Source organism: Geotrypetes seraphini, chromosome 13 (assembly GCF_902459505.1).
Source record: "Geotrypetes seraphini chromosome 13, aGeoSer1.1, whole genome shotgun sequence".
Taxonomy (NCBI): domain Eukaryota; kingdom Metazoa; phylum Chordata; class Amphibia; order Gymnophiona; family Dermophiidae; genus Geotrypetes; species Geotrypetes seraphini.
In genome coordinates this window covers 66,989,204-67,009,050 of record NC_047096.1, presented here as the reverse complement: position 1 = coordinate 67,009,050, position 19,847 = coordinate 66,989,204, and the positions used below count along the sequence as shown (strand labels likewise).

At 42.1% G+C, this 19,847-nt stretch overlaps 1 protein-coding gene across 7 annotated transcripts in view; it reads left to right on the top strand.

The window, feature by feature from the left end:
• The window catches only part of SMARCE1 (SWI/SNF related, matrix associated, actin dependent regulator of chromatin, subfamily e, member 1), a 70,615-nt gene that overhangs the window by 39,114 nt on the left and 11,654 nt on the right, over positions 1-19,847 (top strand). For 4 of the 7 annotated variants that reach the window (XM_033918718.1, XM_033918716.1, XM_033918717.1 and 1 more), the window contains 5 exons: positions 3,980-4,084; positions 5,765-5,845; positions 7,227-7,358; positions 7,530-7,701; positions 16,017-16,189. In XM_033918718.1, coding sequence (XP_033774609.1) covers positions 3,980-4,084; positions 5,765-5,845; positions 7,227-7,358; positions 7,530-7,701; positions 16,017-16,189 — 663 coding nt within the window. The remainder of the gene's footprint in view (positions 1-3,979; positions 4,085-5,764; positions 5,846-7,226; positions 7,359-7,529; positions 7,702-16,016; positions 16,190-19,847) is intronic. The other 3 variants (XM_033918722.1, XM_033918720.1, XM_033918721.1) reach the window with 1 other exon arrangement.

Genomic DNA, 19,847 nt, shown 5'->3' with positions numbered 1-19,847 from the left:
GTTACAAAATTAGTCAGGGACACTGTTCAGGCAATTAGGCCTGATGGACCGCCGCGGGAGCGGACCGCTGGGCAGGATGGACCTCTGGTCTGACCCAGCGGAGGCAACTTCTTATGTTCTTAATCAAATTAAATAAAATATGAAATTTATCATTCCTTCAATATACCTTTCTATATGACCTATTATTATCCAACCCCTGCACCCCTAATTTCCCCCCCCCCCCCAAATGGAAGATGACACATATTACCTGGTATTGCAATGTTACAAATGTTTCCAAAGCTTCAGTGTAAAATATTGATAATCAAACTTCGTGCTCTAGAGGAAAGATTTTGAATATGGATCCCAAATTTTCAAAAAGAAACGTGTACGTCTTGGAAACTTACAAACATCCCTAACTTCAAATAAAATTAAACGATGGAGTTGGTTCTTCAATGCCAAAAACTAGGAGGATCTTTCTTTCCTGTAACCAATATTGCAAAATACATTTGTGACCAATCATGCATTTGAAATAAAATGCATCAACCTTGTCCATATACCCCACAAACAGCAGCTTTACCAAATAACATCCCCCTTGGGGATTCCATTAATTGACTCTCCCACAATGAACCTAGAAATAATAGGATGGCAGATCAGAATGACAATAAGAGGACATTGCCACAACGCATGAGATAACGTATTCTGAGCTTTCTCACATTTAATACAAATGGAAGAATTAACTAAGCCTGCATGGAATGCTTGCACTTGTGAGAAATATGCCCTAAGTAAAATTCTATACGTACTTTCCCTCCAAACAAAATCCTTAATAATTTTAGGCAATCGATGAATAGCTTGACTAAAATCTTGAAGTGAAATTTGAGTTCCCAACTCATCACTCCATTTTTGTATAATACTATTATATGTTCTATTTGGAATTAAAATCCACCACCACTTATGTAACAAAGATACAGAGATTGGAACCTCATTACATTGGTTAAAAAAATTTAGAAACCTTTCACCAAAGAAAGACCCCATCTTCGTGTTTGACTATTCTAATTGCATGTATCCTTATAATGACCCTGGTTCACTTCTAACCGTTAAAGAAAGGTCTGGAAATCTCCTTGCTAAAACTGTGTGACTGTAACCCGTTTAGAGGTAAGAATGCCTTGATTTGGGGGGGAGAAGATTTTATGCACCTGCCATTTGTTGGCATTGACTGTTTTATCTTTTATATCTTAGCCTTTGCTGTGCAGTGCTATGTATAAGGTACTCTGGCTATAATAGGAGTAAACTATTGTCGGGAAATAGTTTGGTAGTTCAAGTGGGGAGGAAGGCCAGAAGAGCAGCTGAGCGATCTGCTGACATATTGAGTCTAGTGGATTCTTTTTGTTATCTCTCAGCTTTCCAGCACGTTTAACCAGTTGCTGTAGTTCCCTTGAAAGCCACCATTATGCCCCCTCAGGTCTTGAGTCACTTCATTATTTTTTCCTAGTTCATCAATTTCAGTTCAGTCCGAGGTAGAATTTTTGTCCTCTTTCTTGAAATATTTTTAACACTGAATTAAAATTAATGTGAACTCAGATTCTATATCACTTGGTAGACTGGTATAGTCCTTACTAATGGGTAATGTGCCTCACTGCTACCAGCAGGTAGAGACTGAGATCAAGCTTGTATATCAGTATAGCACGCTTCTTGCTATTCCAGTTTTCCTCAGTCTCTGGTAGCAGGTGGTAAGGCTTTTCAGCTCCCCTCTTAGCACTGTTGGAACTTTGTGGACTCCTGGTTCCCCTTTTTGTGCCAGATAGAGCTTGGGTGGGTTCTGTTTGGGGATCCGTCTGACCTTAGGGGTGTTAAACCTTCCTTCACCTCCCAAAATTTTTGTAGTGGGCCTCAGCAGCTGGCCTGGCCCCCTGATTGGTCAGCCCTTCAGCTTTGAGAGCCGTGTAGTCTGTTCTGACTAAGTTTAAAAAAAAAAAAAAAAAAAAATTTTAATCCTGAGGTATGCTGATCATGTCCGATCAGTGGATTCTAGAAGTGATCCAGGAAGACTATGCTCTGGAGTTTGCCTGGTCCTTGCCAGACTGTTTTCTTGCTTCTCCCTCGCAGGTGGCGTGGAAGCAGCAGGCTTTTCGCCGGACCCTTCAGAGATTGTTGGATCTTCACGCGGTGGTTCCAGTTCCCCCGCACAGGTTGGTACTCGATTTACTTTGTGGTGCCAAAGAAAGAAGGACGTTTCAACCCATCCTGGATTTGAAGGGGGTCAACAGGGCTCTTCACGTGCCTTCCTTCCATATGGAAACTTTGCAGTCTGTGATTCTGGCAGTTCAACCTGGAGAGTTTCTGACCTCTCTCGATCTGACCAAGGCCTACTTACACATTCCTATTTGGGCCTCCCATCATCGCTTCCTGCGCTTTGCGATCTTGGGGCAACACTTTCAGTTCTGTGCATTTCCCTTTGGTCTGGCCACGGCTCCGCAGACATTAAACAAGGTGATGGTGGTCATCGTGGCGGCATTGCGCAAAGAGGGCATTCTTGTTCATCCTTATCTGGACGATTGGTTGATTCGAGCCAAGTTGTTCCAGGAGAGCATTTGGGTCATGGCTCGGATGGTGGAGTTTCTGCAGTCGCTGGGATGGGTAGTCAACTTAGCAAAAAGCTGGTTGTCTCCATCTCAGTGCCTGGAATATCTTGGGGTCCTGTTAGACACCTCCTTGAGGAAGGTCTTCCTTCCGGAGGCCCAGGTGAGCAAATTGCAATCTCAAATTTACTTGCTTATGGCGTCCTCAGGCATAGGATTTCCTCCTAGGGTCGATGGCAGCCTTTCCTCGATGTAGTGAGGTGGTCGCGGGCCTACATGCGTCCTCTTCAGTATGCTCTTCTTCGGAGGTGGTCGCCTCAGAGGCACAGTCTGGATCACCCTGTTCCGCTTCCGGGCTTAGCTCAAGGCAGTCTTCGCTGGTGGCTTCAGACCCCCAATCTTGTACAAGGGGCAAATCTGGATCAGCTCACGGATGCCAGTCTTCTCGGTTGGGGGGCTCAGTGTCTAGGTCACTCAGCTCAGGGCATCTGTTCCACGGAGGAGGCTTCTTGGTCGATCACTGTTTTGGAGACCAGAGCCATCCGTCTGGCGTTGCTAGCCTTCCAGTCCTTTCTGATGAGCAAGTCAGTCGGGGTTCTGTTGGACAATGCCACGGCGGTGGCCTATGTCAAATCATCAAGGGGGCACCAGGAGCACTTTGGTGGCACAGGAGGTGACTCTGCTCATGGTCTGGGCGGAGTCGCACTTTCAAGAGATCTCAGCAGCCCACATAGGATTATACCAGTCTACAAGCTATCAGAAAGAAAATTAGCAGGTAAGAACCTAATTTCTCCTTGCAAAAATTGCTGTATCTTGCAGATTGCACAGAATTGTTTATTCTCCGTTACTATAATTTAACTACTGTTAACATTTTTAATCTTAAGATGTTTGCATTTTGCCCACACATGTCAGGAGACTTTAGTAATATAGCCAGCTGATGGCAGAAAATGTCATAAACATACGCCTACAAAGAACTGTGCTTATTGTTTACTGGTACTGGAGGTTATCACAAGTTGAAGTGCCAAAACTAGCCCCAAACTGATAAAATGGGGGGCAGCAAAGCAATAGCTATGGGGAAGCCAAGATAGAAAGCAACCTTTGTTTTCTCTATACAGTATATACATTCTCATTTTCTTCTGTCCTAAAATGTCTTTCAGCCACACTTGCATAGCGTCACGTAGCCATGTTTGATGGTTAAAGAACCCAACATGTGCATTCTGCATTTGACGTGAGGTGGTTATTACATACATGGGAAAGCTGAATGGCTCAAAGGGCTCATTGCGAGGGATTATACGCTACGATCCACAGCTACTCATGTGTATCCTCGCTGCTTCCGCATGCCACATATGCAAACCATTTTTCATTTCTTTTCCTCGTTTGAGTTCATTTCTCATTTGTGTTTTTGTCTCATTTGTTTCCATCAGCAAATGCCCAGCACCCCAGGGTTTGTGGGATACAATCCATACAGCCATCTGGCCTACAACAACTACAGGCTGGGAGGGAACTCAGGCAGCAACAGCCGGGTCACGGTAGGCAAATCAACTAATTACATCATCAGGCATTACCTGGCTGAAGCAGGTTATAGGTTTCCTTCATATTAGTTACTTTCACATTTGTCAAAAAAAAAATCTTAGGTGAGCCCTTCTGCTATGGGATCTTGTTGCTAAAAAAGTGTTTGGGCAAAGCATAGATTTCCTCCATCGCCTAACAAGCCATGCATATAAGATATTTTTTATTTGAGTAGCAGGCCTGTTATATTTGTTCAGTTTCATGGAGTGTATACAGTATATTACACTGAAGATTGGAAATCTCACTCCCAGACCTGCAAAGAAAACCAAAATTGACTAGTAGCATGATTCACCATGGTGCGCACTCTCTTTTTTTTTTAATGTTGCTATCAAAGAGAGCACTCCATTATTTGGTGTAATGAATCGTGCACTTATATTCTTGCATTTCTGTGCGAAACTGTTGTATTTTCAGCCCTTTATTTTATTTTATTTTTTTGCCAGTTTGAGAGAGAAATATTCTCTCTGACCTTGTGTCGCCAGATATATACGAGCCTTAGAATTTCTTTCTTTAAGTTTGTGTTGAGAGCAGGTGGGGTTATTTTAGATCAGATTGGGAGCAAATTACCCCACAGATTCCCCTCCCCAAAATACATTAGTTGTGTATAATGGTTGATTTTAAATGCTGAAATGAAAGCATGAAGACATAAGAGTTTAGATTTACATCTGAAGTACACAAACATGATGGCTACTGTGCTGCTAAAAGAACATTATTTAGGAGTTGTACTCTTCAAGCAGCCAGATGCACACACATACAGAGTACCTTTTATATGCACTTATACAAATCACTGACATGATCCATCCAGCAGTGCATTAGTCACTATGTTCCAAGTCTGTGTGCATATAACAACGTATGTTCTATAATACATACAGACTATATGTACAGCATATTACATATTCACACAAGTATGCATGCATTGTCTCATCTGTATGTTGTAACATAATGTGAGCGTAAAGGCCAAGCTAAGACTGGCTGTTGTATCTGGTATATTTTTGGTGTTACTAATAAAAGGCCAAATCATTTGAATGCAATTTTTGGTTTTGTTCTATAACCCAAGCTATTTAAAATAAATATACTTAAAAAAAAAAAAAAGACTGGAAAGGAAATGAGACATTTTTTGAGGGGGGGGGATGTAGTATATCTTTGTTGGTGGTGGTGTCCTGATCATCTCCCAACAGCCTTTTAAAGCCATCTTTTAAAGTGTTGTATATCTGAAAGAAAAAGGTACATCATAGACTTTAAAATAGCCTGGCTCAGGCTCTTGAGCACACTTGTCTGAGAGAAGCCCACATGGGAAAGAGAATGACCCACACAGTGATCTACTTAGGTGGCAAGCTTTTATTAAGTACATATTAGTGTTCTGGTTTAAAAGCTAGTTTCAAATCTCCTTTGTCCCTCTATGCTCGAGATCAGTGGCATGAAGACCTGTAAGGTTTTGCCAAAGGTCTTTAGCCTACTCGTCATAAGCAGAGATCTGTAATGCCTAAATGAAATGCCAGTTTTCAGTAGGCTCCATCAAATGTGCAATAAACTGAATCGCATGACAAATGCACACAAATTCCAATAATCACTGCCATGGTGGTGCAAACAGGCACTTTGTCACTGGTCACTAGCACTGGACCATCTCTCTGCTTCCTTTACAGGCTTCTTCCGGCATCACAATTCCAAAGCCACCCAAGCCTCCAGATAAGCCTCTGATGCCCTACATGAGGTACAGCAGGAAGGTACAGTGGTTTTATTTTTACTGGAAAAAACTTCTGTTCACACTAGAAATTCTGTGCACCAGGAATAAAAATATAGGGATAGGTATTCAACCAGCAACAATGAACATGTGTTCAGCTGCTGGTTGCATTTTCCTAGCTAGTCAATGCTGGGCCATATCCGGGCACCGGCATCAATTATCCAGGTTTATGTGGCTAGCTATCTCTTATGCAGTTAAGTGCGATATTCAGTACTTAACCACATAAAGATAGGACTGAGTTTTATGTGGTCTGATTTGGCTGTTTAATTTACGTTGATTAAGTGTTGAATATTGGCATTTCACTGCAGAAGTGCCAACTCCATCCCTGGACCACTCACAAAATAGCCGGATATTCAGCAGCACTCGCTGGTTAGGTGGCGATGTAATCAGCCAGGAGCTGTTTCCGGCTAGTCTTGAATATCAACCCCGTAACTGCATTTTAGGGAAAGCTAAAGAAAGTAAATAAATGCTGACTTTCTTTCTCTACACTATTTCATTTCTTGTGAGGCTACACAGTTTCTACTGTTAGCATGTTAATACATTTTTGGGGAAATTCTAAAACCAGTGCCTAAACTTAGGCACCCTACCAGTACCTCAGTTAATTGAAGAACATTGTTAGAAACGGCAAAAAATGGTGAGATTGAAGCACCCACTGACACTGGAATTGCATCTGCGTTGGCGACTTAATCGCCTAATGCCAGAGTAGGCGTGGCCAACATCGGACGTGGTATTAGGTGGCTTAAATTGCCTACGTAGGCACGATTCATGCAAAGATAGGTGCTGAAAATGTAGGCCCGGAAAACCCAGGCCTTTATTTAAGGCACCTATCTTTCCCGTAGGCACGATTCTGAAACCGATGCCAATACGTGATTGACACGCGATCAGCAGCTGCTGATATCAGCGCCGGTTACAGAATCTGGCCCTTTGTTTCTAAATCAGAAATCTTAACATCAATGAAACAAATTCTCGTGTAAAATTGCCCCAGGATAGCACATGGAGCCACAGCTTTTAACACTGAACAACATTGTAGCATTTTGTTTTAGACAAAATTGTCTCTTCAGAAGAATGGAATGTGGATTACATTGTTGTCTAACTAGTTATTAGCACAGCCTAAAATGAGCCACTAAGGCTACTTCACTTTTTTTCTGTGGAAAATGAAGAGAAATGTGCTTGACTCCCATCCTATGTTTATGGATCATGCCAAGACCACTTGTTGAGGTCACAGCTCGATAGTATCAGCCTGATGTATCAACATGGGGACTGCTCTTACAGTCTTGGGACATCAGATTGAAACATTTGTTAAATACAAATACGGGATTAAATTTCACAGTAGCAAAACTAAAGATCAAGTCGTTTCTTTTCAGGTCTGGGACCAAGTGAAGGCCTCCAACCCTGACCTAAAGTTGTGGGAAATTGGCAAGATTATTGGTGGGATGTGGAGAGACCTCACTGATGAGGAGAAACAGGAGTATTTGAATGAATATGAAGCTGAAAAGGTATAATGAAAGATTTGTTTGAATATTTTAATGGAGAATGCTTACTCAAAACTGGAGTAAAGGCAACATAGACATGATTAAATTCCATTTGAACAGTAAATATGAGGAATAGTTGCATAGATTTCTAACAAGTGGATCACGTGAAGGTGTCTTTAACATGTGCATTTTCAGATAGAGTATAATGAATCCATGAAAGCCTACCACAACTCTCCTGCCTACCTCGCCTACATCAATGCTAAAAGCAGAGCAGAGGCTGCGCTAGAGGAAGAAAGCCGGCAGAGACAGTCCCGCATGGAGAAGGGAGAGCCATACATGAGCATACAGCCAGCAGAAGATCCTGATGGTTAGTATAAAGAGAAACGTTATCTAGTAAATTAAGGGGGAAGTTATCAATGTGGGTTACGGTTAAGATGTGTTATTTTTACTGTTAACCCCATTTATTAGTAGTTAGGTTTCATTGACTAAAATAGCACAAAATAGAGGTAAACTAACATGTTTTAACTCTAGCCCATGTTGATAATTATGCCCCTCAATCTGTCTTGCTACAAACATATATGTTATATGTTTGTAGCAAGACAAATTAAAGGGCAAAATTATATGCTTTGTATGTGGAAAACAGTGCCACAGTGTGTTGTGACTACCTGGAAGAATTCTGAACAACTGTCCAATGTAGAATTGTGCAGTATTCCCATCCTGTGCACAAGAAACAAAAGCAGGCAGTGGTGACTAGTACTCTTACATGTTATCCCCACCCCCTACAAACAACATACAAGCAGTTTTCTCTCCTCCCCCCCCCCCCCCCCCGAGCACACCCACTCTTGTAACATCTTCCAGCTTCACTTTCCTCTCTCCCCCGATGGTTAGGGCATCAGGCTAAGAACCAAGGAAACCAGGGTTCAAAACCCACTGCAGATCCTGCTAACCTTTGCCAACTCATTTTACCCTCCACTAACTATTTCAGGTACAAAATCAGATTGTGAGCCCTCAGGAGACAGAAAAATATCCATTCTACAGAATGTACACTTGGGGAAATGGGTTTGATTCCCATGCAGCTCCTTGTGGTCCTGGACAAGTCGCTTAACCATCCATTGCCCAAGGCACAAAAAAGTACCTTCATATATATAAATTTAACCACTTTGATTGTACCACAGAATGTCTGTATATGAAATCCACATCCTTTCACCCTTACAAACAGGAGAAGAGCAGCTGCATATCAGGCAACATCTTCCTCTGTTATGCCAGCTCTGACTGAGGAATTTAGGCTCTGAGGCTGTACTACAGTGTCCCACATGGTTCAAATTCTGCAGTCTGCTGGTGTAGCAGAGAAGGATGGGGCCCAGCATGCAGCCAGTCTCTTGTTTGTGCTGAAATGTACAGCACAGGAAACAGATGAAAGATGGAGGGTCAGCTGGGGGTACCATGTTTGGGGGTAGGGGTGAACTACATGTTTGTGAATGTGTTTGCTGGGGGAGTACCACAGGGAAGGGGAAGAAGAGGTCCGAGAAACTGAAGGGTGGGTGCTGTAGGTGAGTTGTGAATGCATGCCCTGAAGATACCAGGGGGGGAGCTGAAGTGGTGTATTTGGAGGATTTACAGAAAGCTATGGGGTGAGTGTATGGGGTGTGGTTTGAGAAAGAGCTAAGGCAGGATATACGTCTGGTGGGGGAAGGGTAAGAATTTAATGAGAACTAGCTACAGTGAGGTAGGAGGATGGAATGGACTCAGACCTAGGGTGGCATGCAAGTAGGATTTCAGAAATATAGCTAGGGTGTGTGTACACGTTGGGGGGTGGCAAGAAGGATTATTGAAAAAGCAGTGGAATATATGGGATGGGGAAGGTGTGAGAAGAGCTATGGGTGTGTCTCTAGGGAGGGGGGTTAATAGAACAATGAGGAAATGTATGCCCAGGGAGCGAGAACTGCAAAGTCTTGATAGGGTGTTGGGGAAGAAAAATATTGTGTGGGGGGGGGATGTCTCCACCTTAGAAAGGGGAAGCAGAAAAAAACAATCGACTAGCGGCTCTGAACAAGCAGGAGCGAAGGAAGGTCGCTCTTTTCGAGGTTCACCGCTGGATCACAGGGATTTGAAAGGTACGCGAAGGAGGGAGGTGAAACATCTTAAGAGTTGGCTGGGACAAGGAGGCAGGAGGGATCCCTATTATCCCGGCCCACCACTGGACCACCAGGTCTTACGATAAGCCCGTCAGAGGCCTGCAACAGGTTCAGGAGGGGGTGGGTCAGCACTGACTCGAATATAAACTGAGACCCCCATTTTTGGACCATTTTGTTTGGCCCCAAAATCTTGGTTTATATTAGAGTATATATGGTACTTCCTTTCTATGTGGATGTATCATTATCCAGAGGCTCATTTGCCAAAACATTATGGAAGGGAGTAGCATCTTCTCCCAAAATAGCCCAACCACAGATGAGATTATTTTCAAAAGTTCATGCAAGATTATGGGAGAGGAGAGAGAATAGCTTTAATTTTTGAATTTTTAGTCCACCTTTTTAAATACTGCTGTAAGCTGCTTAAAGTAGTAGTAACTCAGATATAGTAAATCCTATCTCATTAAAGAGTTTATAATCTAGGTGGGTACCTGAGACTACAGGAGATCATGATTTGATGGTAAGAGAAGCAAGATTTGAGCCTTGCTTTTCCTGTTTCTCAGGCTGCTGCTCTAACCACTGACCACTCCTTTCCAAAATAATTGGCAAAGCGGTCTCGGAGTACATGGAACCAGGCAGAACAATTTCAGGACTGGATGTCTGATTACTACCCAAATTGGGCTCTGTATCATAGCCGCTATGCTTCTTATATCAAAACTAAGGCTGGGAAAAGATACAGAAAGAGGGCCGATTATGATGAACATTATGGAAGGGAGTAGCATCTTCTCCCAAAATAGCCCAACCACAGATGAGATTATTTTCAAAAGTTCATGCAAGATTATGGGAGAGGAGAGAGAATAGCTTTAATTTTTGAATTTTTAGTCCACCTTTTTAAATACTGCTGTAAGCTGCTTAAAGTAGTAGTAACGCGGTTTGCAGTAGAAGAAATAGGAAGGAACTACAACAGAGGGTTAGAGGTAGAAGTGTGAAGAAAATTTAGAGGACTTGGGATGCCAAGATATAAGAGTTTCCTTGATTCCTAAGTTGGAGGGAGACTTACATTTTTTGAGAAAAGCCAGGTTTTCAGATGTTTGCGGAAAACTTGGAGAGAGCTCAAGTTCCGAAGAAGGGAGGTAAGGTTGTTCCAGAGCTCAGTGATTTTGAAGTGAAGGGAGGTCCCTAGCTTTCCTGTGTGGGAAATGCCTTTTAGCGAGGGGAAGGATAGTTTTAATTTGTGGGAGGATCTGGTGGTATTAGGGTTTGAGGAATTCCAAGAAAGGGATAAAGGGAGGGAGGATACCATATAGGATTTTGAAAGTTAAACAGGCGCATTTATAGTGGACCCTGGCGATTATCGGAAGCCAGTGGAGCTTGGCCAGGAGCGGGGAGACATGGTCAAATTTACTTTTAGCGAAGATGAGCTTGGCCGCAGCATTCTGAATCCATTGGAGTCTGTGGAGGTTTTTCTTAGTTAGGCTTAAGTAGATAGAGTTGCAATAGTCCAATCTGGAGAGGATGATGGATTGGACAAGGAGGGTAAAATGTTTTTGATGGAAGCAGGATCTAATTTTCCTCAGCATGTGAAGGCTGAAAAAGCTTTTTTTTACCAAGGATTGGAGGTGGTCATTGAAGGACAATGTGGAATCAATGATGATGCCCAAGACCTTGCTCGAGAACTCAAGCTGCAGAGAGGAGCCAGAGGGTAGTGGGATGGAGGTGGGTAGGTGATCTAGTTTTGGACCGAGCCAAAGAAGTCTTGTTTTGGACTCATTCAATTTCATTTGCACAGTGTGGGCCCAGGATTGTAGGTTCATTATACAAGAGGATATGTTCTTGGACAGGTTGGTGAGGTTCGAATCGGTCTCGAGGAGGACGAGGATGTCGTCTGCATAAGTGTAAATTGTTTCAAGGGGGGATAGGTGGAGGAGTTTTAGGGAGGACATATAGATGTTGAAAAGGATAGGGGATAGTGGAGAGCCTTGCGGGACTCCACAATTCGGTTTCCAGGGGGAGGATGAGGTGCCATATAGTCCTTCTAGGTCCCTAAGATCAACAGCTAATAACTTTTTCTCTATACAGTCACTGAAGTTTATATATACAATGAGGTCTACTATCTTCTCTGTCACTGCCCCCTCTCTTTGGAATAGGATTCCAAACTATTTACGCGAAGAATCAAACCTTAATAACTTTAAGACGAAGCTAAAGACATTTCTCTTCCTTGATGCCTAATTGTTCTTTTAATGGCAATCGAGAGTAAATTGTATTGAGTTAAATCAGTAGCCCTCCCTCTTGTTTTTTCCTTAATTGTTCTCTTTTACTTTGCCTAATGTAGTTCTTGCCTTTTACCTTTTGTTCTCGTTTGTCTTTGTTTTTAATAGTTTTTAAAAGTTTTTATAGTTATAGTTTGGTGACGTATGGTCACCTCAAACGTGTATTTTAATTAAGTTTGTCCTCTGTTTTTACAAATTTGTACACCACCTAGAAGGTTGATTGGGCGGTATAAGAAATTTTAAATAAACTTGAAACTTTTCTCTGCCCCGAGCGCTGCTCTGCTTCTGCCGTGACTCTCCTGCACTTTCTGCCCTGTGCGCTGTCCTGCTTATGTCCCAGCCTTCCCCTGCAGTGTGAGCCCGTGGTTTTAACCTGTGGGTTTAAAGCGAGTTAAAACCACAGGCTCGCAAAAGTTTAAAAAGGTAAAAAAAAAAAAAAAAATTGCTGCTCATTAAGCATCTACAGATGGTTTGTGCATGCATCAGGATTGCTATAGAGCGATCCGGGCACTCGGTTGGGGGCGTGATTCCAATTGCCCTCATTTGCATCCAATCCGATCCATGCCCTTAGTGAATCTGGGCCTAGGTTAGGGAGTTGTACTCTGCCAGTTGAAATCTGACCCCAATTAAGAGAATTTGTTTAATCTGCCAATCCCTTTCCTTTAGGGTAAATTTTCACAAGCAAAATGAAGATAAGTGTCTGTAATAGACTTGTAGCCCACAGCTTGTCCTGACATGCACGACAAACCTTCAAGCATTTTATTCCAACATTTAACAGTACTCGGTTGCAGACTGCAAGGTTTATCCTGTCTTTGAAATAAAAAAAATACAGGATAGAAAAAAATTACATCAAAGAGTGGGTTTAATTAAGGCTTAGAGAATTGGCTTGAAATCAGTCAGATTCCTTATGCTCTTGGAACATAGTAAAGGAATGTCTTTTGAAAGATATGATCAGTCTTAATGTTCCAGAACATATTTAGGTAGAACTGCATTTATGAAGTGTATCTATACCTTCTTTGATTTTGGGTACAGCAGCATAGCAAATTATACAAGTGACATTTTTAAAAAAAATAAGTAGTGAGGCTTTTATTCATGTTCAGCATTTCTGATTTCTACAGACATGAATATGATGGTATAAACTAGCATAATTTCTTACAATAACAGTGCTTTTATATATGTTTCTTATATTTCCTTTGCTCTCCTTCAGAAGCAGTGAGTTAAGTCTCTTACCGAAGAGAAACAGTGCAGTAGGGATGTGCCATAATGTTCTATCTGAGAGCTCAGCAGACTGCTGTCATATGTGGGGATGGTAGGGTGCGGCTAAAAAGACCATAGAGTTAGTATTTGGAGAGTTAGTGTGTGGTGAGCAACTAACTTGGAATCCCATTCTTCAGCAAGGGAAAAGCAAGATACTGAGGATGAATGCCACTGCTTTCTGAGGCTACATTTAACATCGCCATTCTCGTGCATAGCTACAGAAATATCTAATGTACAGTGATGTGAAAAAGTATTTGCCCCGTCTAGATTGCTCTCTATTATTGCACTTAAGTCACAAAGAATGATCTTTAAAAAAAAATGTAGTATTAAACAAGGGAAACCTGAGTGAACCATAATACAGTTTTTGTTTTTCAACTTTTTTTTTTAATGTTACTTCCATTTATTTAAGGAACAAAGGTATCAAATATCCATCTCGCCCATATGAAAAACTAACTTACTTAACTGGTTGCAGCACCTTTTGTTGCAACCAGATACTTCCTATAATTTGATATCAGTTTTTCATATCACTGTTGAGCAGGGGGCTCAAAGTCCCTCCTTGAGGGCCACAATCCAGTTGGGTTTTCAGGATTTCCCCAATGAATATACATGAGATCTATGTGCATGCACTGCTTTCAATGCATATTCATTGGGGAAATCCTTAAAACCCAACTGGATTAAGGCCCTCAAGGAGGGACTTTGATATCCCTGCTGTTGAGGAATCTTAGCCCACTCTTGGTTGGCAAACTGCTCAATTCAGATACATTTGTAGAGTTTTTTGTTCATGAGCTGCTCGTTTCAGGTCCTGCCACAGCATCTCTTATTAGGTACAAGTCAGGACCTTGACTAAGCTAATCCAAAACCTTTTTTGTTTCTCCTCAGCCATTCAGATGTAGATTTGGTTTTGTGTTTTAGATCACTGTCTTGCTGCATATTCCAATTACACTTCAACTTCAGCTCATGGACGGATGATTAGACATTCTTCTCAAGAATTTTTTGATACAGTGCAGAATTCATGGTTCCTTAAATAATGGCAAGTTTTCCAGGTCCTGAGACAGCAAAGCATCCATAGCCCTCACTCTACCACCTCCTTTGTTTCACTATTGATATGATCCCACTGTGGAATGCTGTATTTGTCTACAACATACATGGAACCTTACCTTTGCCTCATCTGTCCATAGAACATTATCTCAAAGGTCTTGGGGATCATCCAGGTTTATATTCTCATCAGTGAGATGAGCATTAATGCTATTCTTGGATAGTAGCATTTCAATCTTGCTTCTCTTCAAGAATCTAATTTTTTGCCCAGTCTTCCTTATTATAGCTGAGGCCAGAAAGACTTGCAGTTCTTTAGATGCTGAGATGTTTTGTGACTTCTTGGATAAGTTGTCACTGCACCCTTAAGAGTAAATTTGGTAAGCCATCCACTCCTGAGAAGATTCCCCAATGTGCCAAGTCTTATCTGTTTGGAGATAATGGCTGTCACTGGTATGGTGGAGTTCCAGAGCTTTATAGGTGACTTTATAATAGAGAATGACAAATTGATTCCCGTGGGGTCTGTCTCCATCCCAGTCCTGTCCCTACGAGCTCTGTCCCTGTTCCCTCCCCCATCCCCACAAGCTCCGTTCTCATCTGCACAAGCCTCGAACCCTTTAAAATCATAAGTGTTCAAGCCTTGTGCAGATGAGGACAGAGCTCACAGGGACAGCTCTTGGGGGATTGGCAGGAATGGAGACGGATTCCGTGGGGATGTAGACAAATTTGTCCCCATGTCATTCTCTACAGTGTTTAACCCTTTTCAGACTGATATACATTTCAACAACTTTTACTCACCTCTTCTGGAATTTCCTTTGATGATGACACAACATTCTTGTAGAAATTTTGTGGTAAGTACTTTAATTTCACAGTAAGATTCAGTATAGTGAGGTTGTATGGCTGACTGCAATCAAGCCTAGCTGTTTTCAGTCAGCTGAATCTACAGTAATTATCAATTAAATTTTGTCATTAGGTTAAGTAACTAAAGGGGCAGTTACTTTTTACGTGGGTGTTGGATAACTTTGGCGTCATTTTACTAAACTGCATTACCACATATTAAAAGGGCTTACTGCGGGATGAGTGCTGGCATCCTGTGATAAATTTGCCCGTTTGTGTGTGTACACCATGTGCTAAAAATATTTTCATTAAGGGGGCTTCTTGGCGTGATAGCACTAATCAGCACATGAGGCATTGTCATGCGCTAATTGATTAGTATGGCATTAGCGCATGGGCTCTTACCACCTACAGAATAGGGCTGACAAGGTAACTTTTTTTTTTTTTTTTTTAATGGCCACATGCCAATGGCAGAATTATGCATGTCTAAGGTTGGGGGACGGAAGGTAGATTTTGGACTTTGTATAAATGTAAGAATGGGGACTATAATATGTTTTTATGTGTTCAAAGATTATTATTGATTAGGGGGGAAAGGGGGAGATAAGTTCTAAATTGATTTGTTGCAGATTATTAAGTGTTGTATTTAAGTTAAAAATGTTTTTATTTGCTTATACACTTATTATAAGTTCTAAAAATGAATAAAGAATTTTAAAAAAAATTAGCTTGTGGCCATTAATTCAGAAAATGGGCAAATAAGCCATTTTCCAGCTGTGGCACAAGTGGCCTTAGCGTGTGGGAAAGACACGCATAAGCAGCATGCTAAGGCCACTTTTGCCGTGGCTTTAGCAAAAGGACCCCTTTTTTTCTTTTAATGAAATAATAAATTAAAAACCATTTACTTGGGTTCCCTTGAATACTACATTTTGTTTAAAGATCAGAAACCATTCATGTGACACACATTCAATAATATGGAGCAAGCAGCAGAAAGTAGATAGCTTTTCATATCACTGTAAGTGTGCGCCCATTCTAATGGGACGATCAGTTTGCAGGGAATGAATTAAGCATTGAGGCTTTGATTTAATTTTAGACTTATGCCAACTTAGTCCTGTTTGCAACTCATGCTTCATGTTCTGTGGTTGGCCTTTTTGTTTTTGCCACAGATTATGATGATGGGTTTTCGATGAAACACACGGCTACTGCCCGTTTCCACAGAAATCACCGACTAATCAGCGAGATACTGAGCGAAAGCGTGGTACCAGATGTCCGCTCGGTTGTCACAACTGCCAGAATGCAGGTCCTTAAACGCCAGGTTCAGTCTCTAATGGTGCACCAGGTAAATTCTGCTAGATTGTCTTCAGCACTAAGTGCCCCTTTTACAAAGTTGTGGTAGCAATTCTCTCGTAGCAAAGACTCTGAAGCCCATAGAAACCGAATGAGCTTGGGTGCATTTGCCATAGGGGAATCGCCACTATGACTGTTAAAGGAGCCCTAAATGGGCTAAGCTGAAGATTGTCATGAAACAATTAAACACATGTGCTTGTAGAAACGTGTTTTTTTTGTTCTCCACACTGAAACTAACCTCACCCCAGCATTTGGGAGAGGCTGTTGGGCAGGGTGCTGTTCTGAATCCTGAAGCTTTGCTGAGGAGTTGGTAGCCTTGTTTTAAGATTAGATAAAGTTATGTATTCACCAGAACAGAAATTTGTACTGCCACTGTGGCTGTGCTTTGTTGATTTCCTGTAGCATATTACAATTCAATGGTGGTATTTAACCAGAACTGCGTAAAACTACTTCTTCAAAAAATAATAGATAAGACACTGACAATAAAGTTAGAGGAATGGCAGCAAGTGGTTTGGATAGGCATACAGTTTGTGCTGTGAAAATGAGAGTAGGGACTAGATGCATGGGGGTAGGAAATAAGAATATAAAACTTGACTGCACTTGATGGTGTCATTAATTTTTTTCCATCTGCCAAAGGTTGATCACAAAGACATTTCCATTGGCTATTGTCATTTCAGGCTGCGACCTGGGATAAAGATTCTAGTCACTTGATAGTTTCGTCCTCCTCTTATCAGCATTTTAGAAAATTGTTGAAAGCTTACTTATTTGTTAAATTTTTAGAAGCACAATGCTCTGTATTTCGCTGAGATTGTTCAGTTTCTCTTGTTAACCGCATAGAACTTCAGGATTTTGCGGTATATAAATACATTTTTTTCTTTATGTTCAATTATTGTCATCAATTTAACTGAAATGTTCCACATGGAGGGTATGAGGGATAAAATGCACACATCTTTGATATGGCTTGACATCATCTTTCCCTTATTGAATGGAATATCCACAAAACTTTTCTAAATTATAAAGGTCCAGAGCCTACATCAGTATATCGCAAACTGTGTGCCATGATGAGATTCTGGGTGTGCTGCGAGACGTCTGCAAGGAGGAGAGGTGCCAGCTGACTGCCTACAGGATGTGCCTCTCCTACTCAGCACACCCCACTGGCGACTCAGTGCCCCATATGGAGTCTGTGCATTTCCAGGTGCCCTCCATCCGCAGTCCGGAGTTTACACCGAGTAAAAAAGCTTGCAGGACATTGGCCTAGACAATCATGCTTGCCTTCATTTCTGCTGAGTTGTGACATCCATTTCATTTTCCCTTCATACATATCTGTATTCCCTGTGCACTTTAAACACTGCTGTAAATAGGCTTGCACTGTAATAGACAACCTGTTAACTCCACCAGCTTCTCATTAAGTTGCTTTTTATTGCAAGTGTATTGAGAAAATCAAATGGGTATATGTTTTGCTTTTTTATATATATTCTATACATTGTGATATTCTATACATTGCTAATTGTTCCCCCCCCTCCCCCCTCAAAATTTGTTTTGGTTGCTGCTGGATTGATTTATTTTACTTTTTTTTTCCAGTGTTTTATATTATTTTTACTGTGTGTCATTCTGGACAGTAGAGTATTCTCCCCATGTTTTCAACTCCTCCAGAGAGTTTCACTGCCCCCTTCAGTTTTTCCTTTTGATTGCGAACCAGAAGGTGTCTTTCTGATCTGCTCTGTATATTTCTTTATTATTTTCAGTATTTTTCTTGTCTTTTGTGATTGTTGGTACAACAGAGCTCCCCAGTGCAGGGGAAGGTTATTCCTATGTGGAGAAGAATCAGACTTGAATCTGCAGCTGGCAGGTTAATCCCTTGAGGATCTATTTGGCCAGCCTGTAGAAAACTTTGTGGAGCTCAGGATCTGTATCCCTAGTAGCTTAGCTCATCTACTGAATCACAAGGGCTTGATTGCAGGCTGTTAGGCATCTGCCTCTCACCCCCCTTCACGTGCGTGCTTCTGTGGATGTTGAGGATCAATTCGACTTCGGTCTGACTAGCAACCCAAAGATCTCAGTGTTTGGAGGACTGGTTCATCGAGGCAGGGATTCTTCTCCCAGATCTAGCTACTTCTTAGGGCTGAGGCAGGCTGTACATATGTCACAGTGAGTAAGGCTTTTTCAGTGTCTGGGCAAAATTGGTGGGGGGAGGGTGAAAAAACTATTTTAAAGGTTTATGCCATATCCTCTAGGCTTCCCCACCTCTAAAATCCTGTTTTCATAGTTTTTTTTACTTTAATGCATTTTTAGCTGTTTTTCTGGTGCCAAAACAATGCCACCATGACCATCTTGGATTTCCCAATCTTTCAAAGTACTCCAGAGCCTTCAAATCATCTTATTTTGCCTCAAAACTGGCAGGGATGGAGTCCTCAGGCTCTTTTACCCCTAATTCATACCAGTTTTTCACTGGATGGACACCAGAAGAGTGAGCTAGCACCAAGTGCTGCACAGCACATGAAGGGGAGGCAGGAGCATTGGGCTTAGCCTTCCCTTTGATCTCTAGGGCTGAGGAATCTCTGAGGGGGGCCTGTCTACCAAGAGAAAATTCTTCATGGTGCCCTGAAACAACAACGTACCTAAGTGTAAGATCATGGAAGCCATGGAGCCCAAGAGGCATAAGGAGGAGTTACTTAAAGGAAACTCGGTGATGCCTAATAAAGCCTTTTCTCCTGAATTCGTTAATTTGAGGTGGAGAGCTGATTTAAATAGCCGGGATCCTCATATGAGGTCTGGCAGAAAGCCAGGGGTTGTGCCTAGGTTGTATCCTGTGGTGCAGGAGTGTTAATAAATGTTTGTTCATCCTAAAGTGGATTCCTTGGTTACTCAGGTAACCAAACACACTTCCCTGCCTGCCAAGTGAGGGAGGTGTAATATTAAAGGATTGCAGAATGCATGTGGTCCTAAAAAGGCAGTTTGAAGCTTTGGTCTTAGGAATCAAAGCAGCTGCTTCATTTCTGGCATATGCTTGTCATACCAAGAAGCATGGGTTCACCCTTTCAGAAAATGAGTCTTTGCCTCAGCTTATGTTATCAGGGGTGTATGTAGCCAGTGCTTTCTACGACATCATCAGAGTCATGAGCAAAGTGTCGGCTTATTCCATTTCAGCCTGCAGAACATAAAAACATAACAGTTGCTGCTACTGGGTCAGACCAGTGGTCCATCGTGCCCAGCAGTCCGCTCACGCAGGGCCCTTAGGTCAAAGATCAATGCCCTAACTGAGACTAGCCTTACCTGCGTACATTCTGGTTTAGCAGGAACTTGTCTAACTTTCTTGAATCCCTGGAGGATGTTTTCCCCTAAAACAGCCTCCGGAAGAGCATTCTTTTTCTGCCATTTTCTGGGTGAAGAAGAACTTCCTTACATTTGTACGGAATCTACAGTAGTACCTTGGATTACGAGTATAATCCGTTCCAGGAGCATGCTCGTAATCCAAAATGCTTGTTTATCAAAGCGAGTTTCCCCATAGGAAATAATGGAAACTTGCTTTGATGCGTTCCCCCCCCCCCCCCCCCGAGAACCGGTATTGCTCCCCTCGAAGGGCCCCCCCCCCTGCGATCAGGCACCCCCCCTGCCTCGAACCGGCACCCCCCCCCCCCGCCACGATCCGA